This window comes from Pseudophryne corroboree, chromosome 8, assembly GCF_028390025.1.
Source record: "Pseudophryne corroboree isolate aPseCor3 chromosome 8, aPseCor3.hap2, whole genome shotgun sequence".
Lineage (NCBI taxonomy): Eukaryota > Metazoa > Chordata > Amphibia > Anura > Myobatrachidae > Pseudophryne > Pseudophryne corroboree.
The window spans coordinates 427725066-427741152 of NC_086451.1; the positions used below are offsets into that span (position 1 = coordinate 427725066).

Below are 16087 nucleotides of genomic sequence, written 5' to 3' on the forward strand. Positions count from 1 at the left end.
CATCCCAATATGACTCCAGTTCCTTACGAAATTCTAGAGAGGAGGAGAAATCTGTAGGAAAGCGCCAGCGCCTAAAGGTACCAACATCTACTTTTGTGGACATGGAGGCCCATACTACTGAATGGTCCGACAACGCCATTGGTTCAATAGAGGAATCAAGGGCATGTATAACCAAGGAATCAGAGACCATCAAATAATCGATCCTGGATAGGGAATGATGGGCAGCGGAGAGGCAGGTGTACTCTCTATCCGTGGGGTGTAAAAATCTCCAAATATCTAATATTTGGAGTTGTTGCTCCATATACGGGATGCCCATTTTAGGGGGGTTGCGGGTGGAGGTGGAGGATTGAACATCCATGTATTTTGAAGCAATGACATTAAAGTCACCCCCTACAATCATAGATGAGGTGGCATATGGATATAGGGCAATAAGCAGGGAGCGAAAGAAGGCTTTTGAGTATTGGTTAGGAGCGTAAACCGTACACAACACATACTTTGCTTCCCAAATGGTTACTTCTATAATAAGGTACCTGCCTGCCGGGTCTACTACAGAAGAGACCACCTCCAGCCCCAATGAGCGCCTGGCCATAACCAGAACCCCTCTGGCTTTTGATGAGTAGGGAGCATCGGCCACCACCCGCCAACCTAGCGTGCCTAATTTCTTGGCCTCTGGGGACAGGAGGTGGGTCTCCTGCAAGAAAACCAGGTCTAAACGCAGCTTATTAAGATATAAGAGTATTTTCTTCCTCTTTATAGGTGAGTGTATACCCCCAACATTCCACGTAGCCACTTTGAAACTAGACATCAAATCCCAAATCTAAAGGAATGAGCATCCTTCTGGTAGAGAGAAGGCCCGTCATTAGGCTTCCAGAAGGAAATCAGGAGGTAGAAATACCGGGTACCCAACAGGAACAGTAACCTATTAATGCAACTTATAGACACATTAGGAGGGGATGGGGTGGGGGAACACAAGACAAACAGAAAAACAATAAACCATATAACAGAAGCACCTAACATGTGTCTCTGTCATAGATATCCAATACGGACTTCACAGTATGAATAATGCGGATTGATAAAGCAGGGAGTACATTAGGCTCCTAGCCTCAACCACCTATCAGATAGGATGTATAAATGCAATACCGCAACCAATTTAAGGATTAAAGAATTTAAACTCCTTTGGGGCCTATGTATGATTTCAGGCCTGCAACATGAGGGGTGGGGGGAGGGGAGGGGGGGGGGGGGGGGTGGAAGCTCTTGCACTTAGACCTGCAGTTGTTCCTTCCCCTTTGTATAAAATGCAGGATCAGCGTCCATCGGGTGACGAGAGGGGAAGGAGGGGGGAAGGGGGAGGGGGGGACAGATTCCGGGCCAAAGTCCAGCTTCAGAGTATGTGTTTAGACTCCTAGTTCAAAAAAGACTGAATTGCCAGGTCTTCCAGGCCTGCTAATTTAATATATATATTAGTTGTCTTCTTCTTCCATCCTGTTATGTCCCTCCAATAGGAAACTCTCAGCATCTGCAGGTGTGGAGAAATCTTTAAAGGAGTTTCCATCAAAGATCCTTAAACGTGCAGGATAAAGCAGAGCAAATTTACGACCGGCCGACACCAGTGAGGAGCATATAGGAGTGAAAGCCTTCCGCAGCCGCGTCAATTCCGGGGAATAGTCCTGGAACAGCAATAATTTGTTCCCGTCCCACGAGATATCCCTGAGGCGGCGGGATGCAGACCACAGCGCTTCTTTATGTAGGAAATTTAGGCATTTAAAGAGGACTGCGCGTGGCCTAGAGCCTGAGCCTGAGGGCCTGGAGGGGCCCGTTCTATGAGCACGTTCCACAACCAAGTCTGCACACACTTCCTGCATATCCAGAATTTCGGGTAACGTGTGGCGTAGAAATTTGTATAACTCAGGGCCGCGAATGGACTCAGGCAGGCCTATGAGGCGCAAATTACATCTGCGCGAGCGATTCTCCAAATCATCTAATTTCGCCAAAACCTGCGTATCAGATTTCTGTAGGTTAGCTACCGTGTCTTTTAAATCAGCAAGATCCTGAAAATTGGAGCCTGCAGTTTGTTCCACTTGTGCCAGCCTCTTGGTGAGTTTCTTATATTGGCTTTTTATATCTAGCACTGCTTGTTGTAAGGCAGCTGCCTGCGTCTGAGCTTGCTCCTGTAATAAAGGTTGCACTGTCTCTTTTACAGCCCTCACAATGTCAGCATAGGATAAGGGAGGGTTATGTGCAGTATTTGGTGTTGTATCGCTGGCAGGAGCCTTGCGGAGCTGCTTTTGTACCTGTAGTTCCACAGAGCTGGCAGTGTCTGGATGTCCAGGATTAACAGCAACTGCGGTGGCCATCTTGGATGTGGCAGGTCTGTCCCCGTCCCTTCCCGGTTTCTGCTGCTTCTGGGGCATGTTGCCGGTCAGGTACCTCTCCATACAGTGGATGGGGGGACCCCCAGGAGGTTTGAGGAGGTGGGTGGTTGCGGTAGGGTAGCCTAAAAAGGCTATTCGCCGTGTAAATAAGTGGCGGGCACCGGAGCTTGAGAGGAGCGCTGCTACTCCATTCGCTGCCGGAACCGGAAGTCCCAATTTCAGGCTTTTTACATACATCAGTGCCTATATCAGGCACAGCCATTCCTGAAACTTGTAAGTTTTCTACTTTCATTGCTAAATTGAAAGGAGACGGTCTCTTATCAGCAGAAATACTTTCTGATTCCTTTCCAAGGGTTAATGTGCAGCCCTTCTGCATTGCTCTCTGCTGGGTACCCATAGTTAGGTCACACCTCACATCAGACACATCTCTATACAGTGTGCCCACATCATTCCCAGGTGTCTGTAACTCGGTGTGTCTAGTGGTACCACAATGGGGAGAAATTTCCTCATTAACACATACTGGGGAAAATACACCTAGACACTTCTCCCAAACAATTTCTTCCTGCCCTTGTGCTGTATTACAACTGGCTCTCTGTTCAACCTGGAGAGGTAAGTTTTCCACTGAAGCCTCAGTGTATGGGAATCCCTGCTGGGTGTCTGCATGCAAGAGCAGGGCAGGAAGGGGAGTCTGAGGGGGAGGGACAGCAATGTGTGTTTCTCCCTTCTCAGCTGTTGACACAGCCCTGGTACCTAACATGCTGGCAGCACCCCCGACAGACACATCATTTCCTACATTGATACATGCATCATCAGAAGTACTGGTAACACGGATACAAGACAATACATCATCCTCATTGACTCCCTTCTCTAGGCTAGCATCTGAGCTTGCAACTTTCACAGGGAGGGAGGGGGGCGGAGAGGGATCTCTGGCTTTTGAGTCACCCTCCCCACTTGCAGGGGTTAAATCACAGATTATCTGTGCTGCTGCACTGCGTGTCATTACTGCTACCCCAGGCGTGGTATTACATACAGTATTCAACACAGTATCATCATCAATACAAGGAATCATTGGCCCTCCTTTATACATAGACATTTGCCTGTTTTCGGGGCCCCTCAGTACCTGCAAATCAATTTGAACATTTTCAACAATACAGGGAGTAATTTCTTTGTCCCTACACATAGACATTGGCATGTTATTTTCTAGTTCACACTGGTTGGTAACATTCTCAGCATCACATACATTGGCAATAATGTTGTGTGGATCAGCGAGGGTCCCCTGAGGAAAAGAAGGGTTAGTTCCTGCAGCAATACAGTTCATTTCACTGGTATTATCACAAGTCTCTGTCACAGTAGGAAATGCAACATGTTCATGGGGCACTACGTTTTGACCCAGAGTCACTTCTGTGCAAGATCCAGCAGTATCACATAGCATTACAGGTACTGTACACAGAGCAATACCATTGCAAGGTTTAGCATCATCACATACTACCTGAGATGATTCACATATTTCAACAGACTTAGAAATGTCAGGCACAGATTGTGCTATCAATTGTCCAAAGTCAGTTCTCACGAACACATTCTTGGGAATAATATCTGACACTCCCACCTCTCTTGTCGACATAATCTCCTCCACAATCAGGTTCTCCTGAAAATCAGCTTCTTCCAGCTGCAAATTCTGAGCAGACGGTGGTAATATGCTGTTCGTACCAACATCTCCTCCCAGTAGGGTACACTGCACCTTTGGAAGCGAGAACTCCGTAACATAGTCCACACCGACTGTAGATGATGGGAGTACCTGTTCCTCCTGGGGCACCCCTGCAGGCTGGACTACTGCTTCTTCCGCTGATAAAAAAAAGCTTTTGCAGACGTTGTCTTTCATCATCCACTCTGCGACACTGATCGTGCCAGAATGGGGTATCGAGCTTCCTCAAACTGTGTGCCTCTCTCCATGCATCTTCAAAACATTCCTCCAACACACGCAGCAGGTACGTAGAACTTATCTCGGAACCTGACCGCAGAAGGGTGGATCGATACCTGCTGAAGGCATTGCACTCGCTCACCTCTGCCCACCAGAGCTGACAGAGCATCTTGCTGCGGGTATTGTCACGGCATACAAGACCCTGCAGCTGACATTCTTTAATTAGCTCCTCCGTACTCATCCTGGAAAACAGGTCATCTGGGCCATACCCCCATTGCTCTTCTGACGCTGTCTCGGATGGTGGCCCAGCAATTTCTGCCATCTCCCTGGCAGCCTCACGTTCCAGAGCTGCATGGCGTTTGGCAAGGATCTGTTGCTCCAGATGCATAAGGGCTGCCCAGGCTGGAGATGACTTCATAGCTGAAATTGCACTCTGTAAATACTTATCCAGGTCAGGATCTTCAGTGTAGATGTAAGAGGTGCCTGACCTCCACTGGGTATTTGCAGCACTGTCCACGTTCACATAGTCCGTCATACTAGGGACTTGATCCAGGCAAGGTTTAACAGTGACCTCCCTGGTCTCATGGTATCGCGAGCAATCACTTTCTTGTCGCGATGCAATTTGTAGCTCACATTCTCTCTTAGCTACTCGGTTTTCAGAACTCGTTTCTGCCATAGGACTCTCCCTCTGCACCAGGTGTGCAGCACTGGCAGGCCCTATCTCTCTCTCCTCTCGTGCACTGGAACACTTTTTCCCTGTCCAGCACGCAGCTCCGACAGTTTCCAGGAACGGGGGGATAAGATCCATATTTGAGGCAGCCACAGCAGGCCTCACATTGATAACAGAGTCCACATCAGAATCCAGCGTCGCACTATTACTACCCGCAGTACATAATAGTCCAGTACGCAATACATCTCCTACTGTCTCAGCAGCCCAGGCCGATGTATCATTCCCACGCACAGGTTTGCAGCCATCATGATGCTCTGTATCTTTCCCATACTTGATATCCGTCTGCGAATATTCATCCAAGGCCATATGCACAGACCTCGCGTCGATAACAGTGTCTACATCAGAAATCAGCATGGCACCATTACTACCCGCAGTACGTAACAGTCCAGTGCGCAATACATCCCCTACTGTCTCGGCAGCACAGGGCGATGCATCATTCCCACGCACAAATTTGCCATCATCCTTCATCAGATGCTTAGACTTAGTCATCTTTGATCTCATTTTCGCCAAAATAAAATAATAGAAAAGAAAAACAAGAGATGGGGAGGGGAACAGAGATTGCCACTCACTGTGTGGATTTTAAAATTATAATAAAGCTCTGAGTTCTGATTCTGGTGAAGTGGATGTTCCGCTCACGGAATTATTACCACCTTCACTTAAGTTCTTAGATAAAAACAAACAATTATCATCCCACCGCTTGCCACCACTTTGTGACGACGCTGCCGGCCAATTCCACAAATACGCCAATTTGAGAATTGCCGCATGCGCCGTACGGGGTTCACTTTTGACACACGGGATTATTTAAATACTTTCAGCTGCCACCAGCAAAGACTTTTCAACGTATTACGGACGTTGCAGGCGTCTTTAGCTTTACCTGTCACACACACACTGCAATACTTAGAAAAATAGATAGGCGTGAGCCACACAGGCGTTGGAGTTCATAAGAACAACAGGATCAGAACTAAAATTAGGATTTTAATTTCAAGAATACTTCAGAGCTTTGGTTACAAAAAGGTTACAAAGATTATTAAGAATATTTTAAAAACACACACAGAATACAGCAATCTCAATAAATGAAAAGGAAATAAAACTTACAGAAATCTTTACACTTACGCAAACAAGTTTTAAGTATTTCTGTTGTGGGGGACTTCACAGAAACTCAGGTCACCTCCAGCATACTAGCTGTATCCCCAAGAGATCACAACTCCTATTTTCATGAGTGGAACAGATATAGTCTCCAGATTCATCAGGCCCCCTCCCTTGGGATTTTTAACCACTCTCCTGATGGACAAAACACCTACACCAGGTTTTACATACTTGGTGCTTGGCAACAGCCAAGGGGGGAGGTAATGAGTATACTGTAGCAATCTCTTTCAAAGAAAGCAAGGTTTATGACATTAGCCAGGAAACAGGATTCCTGGTCTGTTTACAGCCCCTCTGTTGATACAACAACAAATGGCCTTATCAGCCCTCAATGTGCAGAGCTTGCAAATCTCTGCTTTTGATGTAGGAATGTCATCTCAAACTTTATGGACTGCAGATCTCTCTTGGCCTGGACCTATGGGGGTCAAATGCATGTCAGCCATGTTGTCACATCTCGGCTGAAAAGAATACAAAATTATATATATACAGTCACTTGAAAACATTATTGGTGATTATTCCTGCAGGTAATCACCACACCTTAGATCACATATCATTTGTGAGCCTCCTTTCTCTATTCAAACGTGACATAAGGTTATCCCTGTATATATATAGCGCTCTGGTGTGTGCTGGCAAACTCTCCCTCTGTCTCCCCAAAGGGCTAGTGGGGTCCTGTCCTCTATCAGAGCATTCCCTGTGTGTGTGCTGTGTGTCGGTACGTTGTGTCGACATGTATGAGGAGGAAAATGGTATGGAGGCGGAGCAATTGCCTGTAATAGTGATGTCACCCCCTAGGCAGTCGACACCTGACTGGATGGTCTTATGGAAGGAATTACGTGATAGCGTCAGCACTTTACAAAAGACTGTTGACGACATGAGACAGCCGGCAAATCAGTTATTACCTGTACAGGCGTCTCAAACACCGTCAGGGGCTCTAAAGCGCCCGTTACCTCAGATGGTCGACACAGACCGAGACACAGACACTGACTCCAGTGTCGACGGTGAGGAAACAAACGTATTTTCCAGTAGGGCCACACGTTACATGATCACGGCAATGAAGGAGGTTTTGAACATTTCTGATACTACAAGTACCACAAAAAAGGGTATTATGTGGGGTGTGAAAAAACTACCCGTAGTTTTTCCTGAATCAGATGAATTAAATGAGGTGTGTGATGAAGCGTGGGTTTCCCCCGATAAAAAACTGCTAATTTCTAAAAAATTATTGGCATTATACCCTTTCCCGCCAGAGGTTAGGGCGCGTTGGGAAACACCCCCTAGGGTAGATAAGGCGCTCACACGCTTATCAAAACAAGTGGCGTTACCGTCTCCTGATACAGCCGCCCTCAAGGAACCAGCTGATAGGAAGCTGGAAAATATCCTAAAAAGTATATACACACATACTGGTATTATACTGTGACCAGCAATCGCCTCAGCCTGGATGTGCAGTGCTGGGGTGGCTTGGTCGGATTCCCTGACTGAAAATATTGATACCCTGGACAGGGACAGTATATTATTGACTATAGAGCATTTAAAGGATGCATTTCTATATATGCGAGATGCACAGAGGGATATTTGCACTCTGGCATCAAGAGTAAGTGCGCTGTCCATTTCTGCCAGAAGAGGGTTATGGACGCGACAGTGGTCAGGTGATGCGGATTCCAAACGGCATATGGAAGTATTGCCGTATAAAGGGGAGGAGTTATTTGGGGTCGGTCTATCGGACCTGGTGGCCACGGCAACGGCTGGGAAATCCACCTTTTTACCCCAGGTCACCTCTCAGCAGAAAAAGACACGTCTTTTCAGGCTCAGTCCTTTCGTCCCCATAAGGGCAAGCGGGCAAAAGGCCACTCATATCTGCCCCGGGGCAGAGGAAGGGGAAAAAGACTGCAGCAGGCAGCCTCTTCCCAGGAACAGAAGCCCTCCCCCGCTTCTGCCAAGTCCTCAGCATGACGCTGGGGCCTTACAAGCGGACTCAGGCACGGTGGGGGCCCGTCTCAAGAATTTCAGCGCGCAGTGGGCTCACTCGCAAGTGGACCCCTGGATCCTGCAGGTAGTATCTCAGGGGTACAAATTGGAATTCGAGACGTCTCCTCCTCGCCGGTTCCTGAAGTCTGCTTTACCAACGTCTCCCTCCGACAGGGAGGCGGTATTGGAAGCCATTCACAAGCTGTATTCCCAGCAGGTGATAATCAAGGTACCCCTCCTACAACAGGGAAAGGGGTATTATTCCACGCTGTTTGTGGTACCGAAGCCGGACGGCTCGGTGAGACCTATTTTAAATCTGAAATCCTTGAACACTTACATACAAAGGTTCAAATTCAAGATGGAGTCACTCAGAGCAGTGATAGCGAACCTGGAAGAAGGGGACTATATGGTGTCTCTGGACATCAAGGATGCTTACCTCCATGTCCCAATTTGCCCTTCTCACCAAGGGTACCTCAGGTTTGTGGTACAGAACTGTCACTATCAGTTTCAGACGCTGCCGTTTGGATTGTCCACGGCACCCCGGGTCTTTACCAAGGTAATGGCCGAAATGATGATTCTTCTTCAAAGAAAAGGCGTCTTAATTATCCCTTACTTGGACGATCTCCTGATAAGGGAAAGGTCCAGAGAACAGTTAGAGGTCGGAGTAGCACTATCTCAGGTAGTACTACGACAGCACGGGTGGATTCTAAATATTCCAAAATCGCAGCTGATTCCGACGACACGTCTGCTGTTCCTAGGGATGATTCTGGACACAGTCCAGAAAAAGGTGTTTCTCCCGGAGGAGAAAGCCAGGGAGTTATCCGACCTAGTCAGGAACCTCCTAAAACCAGGCCAAGAGTCATTGCATCAATGCACAAGGGTCCTGGGAAAAATGGTGGCTTCTTACGAAGCGATTCCATTCGGCAGATTCCACGCAAGAACTTTTCAGTTTGATCTGCTGGACAAATGGTCCGGATCGCATCTTCAAATGCATCAGCGGATAACCCTGTCTCCAAGGACAAGGGTGTCTCTCCTGTGGTGGTTACAGAGTGCTCATCTTCTAGAGGGCCGCAGATTCGGCATTCAGGACTGGGTCCTGGTGACCACGGATGCCAGCCTGAGAGGCTGGGGAGAAGTCACACAGGGAAGAAATTTCCAGGGCTTGTGGTCAAGCATGGAAACGTCACTTCACATAAATATCCTGGAACTAAGGGCCATTTACAATGCCCTAAGTCAGGCAAGGCCTCTGCTTCAGGGTCAGCCGGTGTTGATCCAGTCGGACAACATCACGGCAGTCGCCCACGTAAACAGACAGGGCGGCACAAGAAGCAGGAGGGCAATGACGGAAGTTGCAAGGATTCTTCGCAGGGCGGAAAATCATGTGATAGCACTGTCAGCAGTGTTCATTCCGGGAGTGGACAACTGGGAAGCAGACTTCCTCAGCAGACACGACCTCCACCCGGGGGAGTGGGGACTTCACCCAGAAGTCTTCCACATGATTGTGAACCGTTGGGAAAAACCAAAGGTGGACATGATGGCGTCCCGCCTCAACAAAAAACTGGACAGATATTGCGCCAGGTCAAGGGACCCTCAGGCAATAGCTGTGGACGCTCTGGTAACACCGTGGGTGTACCAGTCAGTGTATGTGTTCCCTCCTCTGCCTCTCATACCCAAGGTACTGAGAATCATAAGAAGGAGAGGAGTAAGGACTATACTCGTGGCTCCGGATTGGCCAAGAAGGACTTGGTACCCGGAACTTCAAGAGATGCTCACGGAAGACCCGTGGCCTCTACCTCTAAGAAAGGACCTGCTCCAGCACGGACCCTGTCTGTTCCAAGACTTACCGCGGCTGCGTTTGACGGCATGGCGGTTGAACGCCGGATCCTGAAGGAAAAAGGCATTCCGGATGAAGTCATCCCTACCCTGATCAAAGCCAGGAAGGATGTAACTGTGCAACATTATCACCGTATTTGGCGTAAATATGTTGCGTGGTGTGAGGCCAGGAAGGCCCCTACAGAGGAATTTCAACTGGGTCGTTTCCTGCATTTCCTGCAAACAGGACTGTCTATGGGCCTAAAATTAGGGTCCATTAAGGTTCAAATTTCGTCCCTGTCGATATTCTTCCAAAAAGAACTAGCTTCAGTTCCTGAAGTTCAGACGTTTGTCAAGGGGGTACTGCATATACAGCCTCCTTTTGTGCATCCAGTGGCACCTTGGGATCTCAATGTAGTTTTGGGGTTCCTAAAATCACATTGGTTTGAACCACTCACCACTGTGGACTTAAAATATCCCACATGGAAAGTGGTAATGCTGTTAGCCCTGGCTTCAGCCAGGCGTGTCTCAGAATTGGCGGCTTTATCCTATAAAAGCCCTTACCTAATTTTTCATACGGACAGGGCAGAATTGAGGACTCGTCCTCAATTTCTCCCTAAGGTGGTTTCAGCGTTTCACTTAAACCAGCCTATTGTGGTACCTGCGGCTACTAGGGACTTGGAGGATTCCAAGTTGCTGGACGTAGTCAGGGCCCTGAAAATATATGTTTCCAGGACGGCTGGAGTCAGAAAATCTGACTCGCTGTTTATCCTGTATGCACCCAACAAGCTGAGTGCTCCTGCTTCTAAGCAGACTATTGCTCGTTGGGTTTGTAGTACAATTCAGCTTGCACATTCTGTGGCAGGCCTGCCACAGCCAAAATCTGTAAAAGCCCATTGCACACGGAAAGTGGGCTCATCTTGGGCGGCTGCCCGAGGGGTCTCGGCTTTACAACTTTGCCGAGCAGCTACTTGGTCAGGGGCAAACACGTTTGCTAAATTCTACAAATTTGATACCCTGGCTGAGGAGGACCTGGAGTTCTCTCATTCGGTGCTGCAGAGTCATCCGCACTCTCCCGCCCGTTTGGGAGCTTTGGTATAATCCCCATGGTCCTTTCGGAGTCCCCAGCATCCACTAGGACGTCAGAGAAAATAAGAATTTACTTACCAATAATTCTATTTCTCATCCCAAGTGCGGATTGTCTGCAATACTTGTACATAGTTATTGTTACAAAAATCGGGTTATTATTGTTGTGAGCCATCTTTTCAGAGGCTCCTCTGTTATCATGCTGTTAACTGGGTTCAGATCACAAGTTGTACGGTGTGATTGGTGTGGCTGGTATGAGTCTTACCCGGGATTCAAAAATCCTTCCTTATTGTGTACGCTCGTCCGGGCACAGTATCCTAACTGAGGCTTGGAGGAGGGTCATAGGGGGAGGAGCCAGTGCACACCAGGTAGTCCTAAAGCTTTTACTTTTGTGCCCAGTCTCCTGCGGAGCCGCTATTCCCCATGGTCCTTTCGGAGTCCCCAGCATCCACTACGGACTATGAGAAATAGAATTATCGGTAAGTAAATTCTTATTTTTGCATCTGGGCCCACCACTGAAAAGTTCCACAACTGTGCATAACATGCATTTCTTCTGCCCTGTTTCCTCCAGGCTGTGAATTCCGGACAGCTGAAGCTCACCCCGACCTATCACCAGAAAAACTGGAGGAATTGGCTCTCCAATATAAGGTGAATTGGGAGAGGAGTTTTTTTCACATGTTGTGGTTATACCAATATCTCCCTGACATGACTTTACATAACATACTGTAGTCATACTTCTATTTAAACCCAGTCATTTACGTTATTATGTTTTAACAACATGTACCTCTATGTCAAATAATATTTACAAAATAACATTTTACAAAAATCTTTTGAGAATACCTTTCCCATCATCCCCTTGCTGAAAGCAGACCTCTCTGCACAACATACGGTGTATCTGGTAGCTGTGTTCATGTACGGTTGTCAGATTTTGCTATAGGCATACAGGGGAGAATTCAAATGTTATCGCACCCCCGATCTCCCGTCTTAAGTGACGGGAGATCGCGGGGCGATTTTCAAATACCCCCACTTATCGCTCTGATCGTGCTCATTACACTTGGGTTTAGGCGCGTAAAGCACGTAGGATAGAATCTCGCCCGCAGACTCCAAAGACCTTCTAACTAAATTAACCTGTGCGTTTGTGTGTACATGGCTTTGGAATATAGAGTGTAAGCTCCACTGGGGCAGGAATAGATGTGAATGTGTAACATGTTCTATAAAGCACTCCATAATATATAGATACAACACTTGTGTATGGCCAGCATCCAGGATTTGGTGCTTGGACTATGTCAGCCGTCCTACATTAGCACACATATAGCCATGGTCCTACAACTGATGCATGTCTCCTGCCAAATGATACGTGTATGGAAATGCCACTTTTTGGGGTTAGTTGTCTTACATTCTGATATGCATAAATATGTGCTGGAGGGTAAATGAAAACAATACCTTACTATGGGGATAATTCAGACCTGATCGTAGCAGCAAATGTGTTAGCAGTTGGGCAAAACCATGTGCACTGCAGGGGGGGCAGATATAACATGTGCAGAGAGAGTTAGATTTGGGCGGGTTATATTGTTTCTGTGCAGGGTAAATACTGGCTGCTTTATTTTTACACTGCAATTTAGATTTCAGTTTGAACGCACCCCACCCAAATCTAACTCTCTCTGCACATGTTACATCTGTCCCACCTGCAGTGCACATGGGGTCATTCAGACCTGATCGCACGCTAGGTTTTTTCGCTGCGCTGCTATCAGGTCAGAACTGCGTGTGTGTATGCACCGCAATGCGCAGGCGCGTCGTACAAGTACAAAGCGGATCGTTGCCCAGCGATGGATTATACGAAGAATCCGTTCGCACAGCCAATCGCAAGGAGATTGACAGGAAAAGGGCGTTTTTGGGTGTCAACTGACCGTTTTCTGGGAGTGTTTGGAAAAACGCAGGCGTGACCAAGCATTTGCAGGGTGGGTGTCTGACGTCAATTCCGGTCCCGGACAGGCTGAAGTGATCGCAGCGGCAGAGTAAGTCCTGGGCTACTCAGAAACTGCACAAAACTTTTTTGTACCGCTCGGCTGCACATGCGATTGCACACATGCAGAGTGAAAATACACTCCCCTATAGGCGGCGACTATCTGCTCGCAGCAGTGCAAAAATACCCTAGCGAGCGATCAGGTCTGAATTAGGCCCATGGTTTTGCCCATCTGCTAACAAAGTTGCTGCTGTGATCAGGTCTGAATTAGGCTCTATAACTGTTGTCTTATCAACTTATTTAAAATCTGTTTGTTTTTTCTTTTCTGTAAAATCTGCAAAACCTTTGGTAGCGGTATTACATCTCATTTTAACTTTCACTTTGCTCTTCAATTAAAGTGACTGGTGTGTGTCAAGGCAGCTGTGGTGGGGACATCAGATTCCAGCGTATCGGGTGATCCCGTCGGAGTTGCAGCCTGCCCAGGTAACTACTACTAGGATATCATTCTGTGGACATGACATGGAAATACTTTCTTTACCTGTCAAGGTGATGCAGATTAAAGTAAGCGTTCTGTATTCTTCAGGACACGGCGACCACTGGCCTGTTCTCCCCTGAGAAAAACATGGGTGAGAGTAGAGAAATCTGGGTCGCCGCCCACAGTGAGGCTGAGGCCAGGAAGAAAGCCGCTGCGGCCTTGGGCAAATTGGAGGCAGAGCTGAAGCTGGAAAGAGGTGAGAGGGGAAATTGTTTTCTCTGATTAAACAGGATGGAGAAATAAACATTGACCTAAATTTGCGGACGTGTTATATAAAAACAATCGGATAAAAGGTGGTTATGACACAAACCGGGCGTTTTTGTTGTTTTGTTTTTTATATTTTCATAAAGTTCATTTCAAATGGCTCATATGGGGTTAAACGTGTCCAATTGAACAGTCATTGCTGTTTGTTATATTGTAAAGGGCCCCATACACTAGAACAATAATACCCAATTTCATCCGATTTTGGACCTTCGGCCCGATATATCGGGTGGAATCGGGCATTTTGGAGGTGTTTCCGATCTGATCCGATGCGCGTTCCTGTGAGCATCGGATCGGATCCTCCAGATTGAACGTGCTGCACTAGCGATCAGGTCCAACCCCGCAGGCATGGCTGGGATTGCCCAAGATATATTGTTTATGCAAAAGGACAGCATCCGATGTATCTTGGGCGATCCTGCCGCCTGGGAGGCTGCCGGGGTGATTGCCTGCGACATGTCGCATAAGTGTATGGGGCCCTTAACTCATTTTAGTAGGATTTTCTGCTCATTGTTACAGTGTGGTCTTTTTAATGGGGATCCGGTCTTTAGGTCGACCTCTATTGGTCGACAGTAAGTAGGTCGATATGGTTTCTAGGTCGACAGGGACTCTAGGTCGACATGACAAAAGGTCGACATGAGTTTTTCACTTTTATTTTATTCATTTTTTTATCTTTTTCATACTTTACGATCCACGTGGGCTACAATTGGTAACGGTAACCTTGCCCGAAGCAAGGGGACACGGTGCACTAATTGGGGTTCCCGGTCACTGTACGGAGAAAACGACACCAAAAAAAGTAAAAAATCTCATGTTGACTTTTTCTCATGTCGACCTAGTACATGTCAGCCTAGAGTCCCTGTCGACTTAGAAACCATGTTGACCTACTTACTGTCTACCAATAGTGGTCGACCTAGACACTGTCGACCTAAGTCTAATCTACCTAACATAGCACACCCTTTTAATGATGCGTATCTGTTATTACATGCTTATACTGTTTTTTGTACTTTTGGAACTTGTGGTCTACTTATTTCAGAACCCGCAGCGCTGTTTAATATTAGTTGTTCAGGCTACTTTTTGTGAACCGCACAGAGGTGTACCCTAAGCATCCGCTCAGGTCTGAGCATTATTACTTAATGCAGCGCTATTTGGGAATTTTGTTTTATTGCAGTGTCCTCTTCTTCTGAGGACTGTCTTGGAATGTCCCAACTTTTCTGTGTCCCCAAACTTTACCCATGAGAACAATATTGTGTGTTTTTGGTTTTCTACATTTGACAAGTAACTTGGAATCAATTGAGAAAAACATGACACATTAGATATTGTTTTCCTGCCTGGTCCAATCAAAGCAGAGGGATACACCTTTAATGGTTCTGTAGTCATCATTCTCTTTCCGAGTGTAACAGATGCGGATTACACCTACTGCCCTAATGTCCGCCAGAAACCTACGGGGGAGAATAATTTTATTATTAAAGCCTCAGGTAAGAATGAAATGCTATATGGCTCACTCATGCACTTATTCTTTTTCAGACCAAGATGTCCTTGATACCTGGTTTTCCTCCGCTCTCTTCCCATTTGCCATGTTGGGATGGCCGGAGCATGTGAGTTACTTCTCTGTGATGTCATCTTGTTCAAGAACTGGATATGAGATGTAAAACTTGCCTGTACGTTTCAAACAATTGCGTATATTCGCTGCCTGCAGAGTTGTATGGTGATAATGTCGATATTATCTTAGACCGTAAAGCTATACCTCTAAATACACTTTTACCGTGGAGCCGCTATGGCCGCTAGACCGAACACACGTGCTACGCACTTTGTACGCTATTTGCGTACAGAGTCCCGTATGTGGTACGTACTTGGCGTATCCACGCCGCGCTGAGTGTACAGAGTACACACAGCGTGCGCACACACAATTGATAACCATTAAACCTTGATAGTGATACAATGTAATGATATGTTTACACTTTAAACCCTTAGCAGCAAAGTACTGCAACGATGTTATACCTTAAACCTTAAGTAGCGCTGACGGTATAAAGTACCCACAGTGCGTACACCTTCTCAAGACTTATAAACCTTATACAGATAAATATACTTTAAAACCCTTGCAGGAAAGTGAAGACACAACACCGATTTGTAGTTGAAACCACAGGGTTCTAAGGCCACCGTGGATTATTCCAAAAGGTAAAACAGTACAAATCATACACTACAGGCTAACAAGATAAATCTAAACAGAATAGTGGCTACAGAGAATGTACATACGTGAGAATGTTTGCAAGCGCAACCCGGCCGGTCCTCCGCTAGTCAGATAGAAAGC

General features: G+C 46.9%; 1 protein-coding gene across 2 annotated transcripts in view; it reads left to right on the forward strand.

Moving 5' to 3' along the window:
- VARS2 (valyl-tRNA synthetase 2, mitochondrial) overlaps positions 1-16087 on the forward strand; it is a 179232-nt gene that overhangs the window by 121733 nt on the left and 41412 nt on the right. For both annotated transcript variants that reach the window (XM_063937998.1, XM_063937999.1), the window contains exons 16-19: positions 11595-11671; positions 13385-13469; positions 13570-13717; positions 15304-15374. In XM_063937998.1, coding sequence (XP_063794068.1) covers positions 11595-11671; positions 13385-13469; positions 13570-13717; positions 15304-15374 — 381 coding nt within the window. The remainder of the gene's footprint in view (positions 1-11594; positions 11672-13384; positions 13470-13569; positions 13718-15303; positions 15375-16087) is intronic.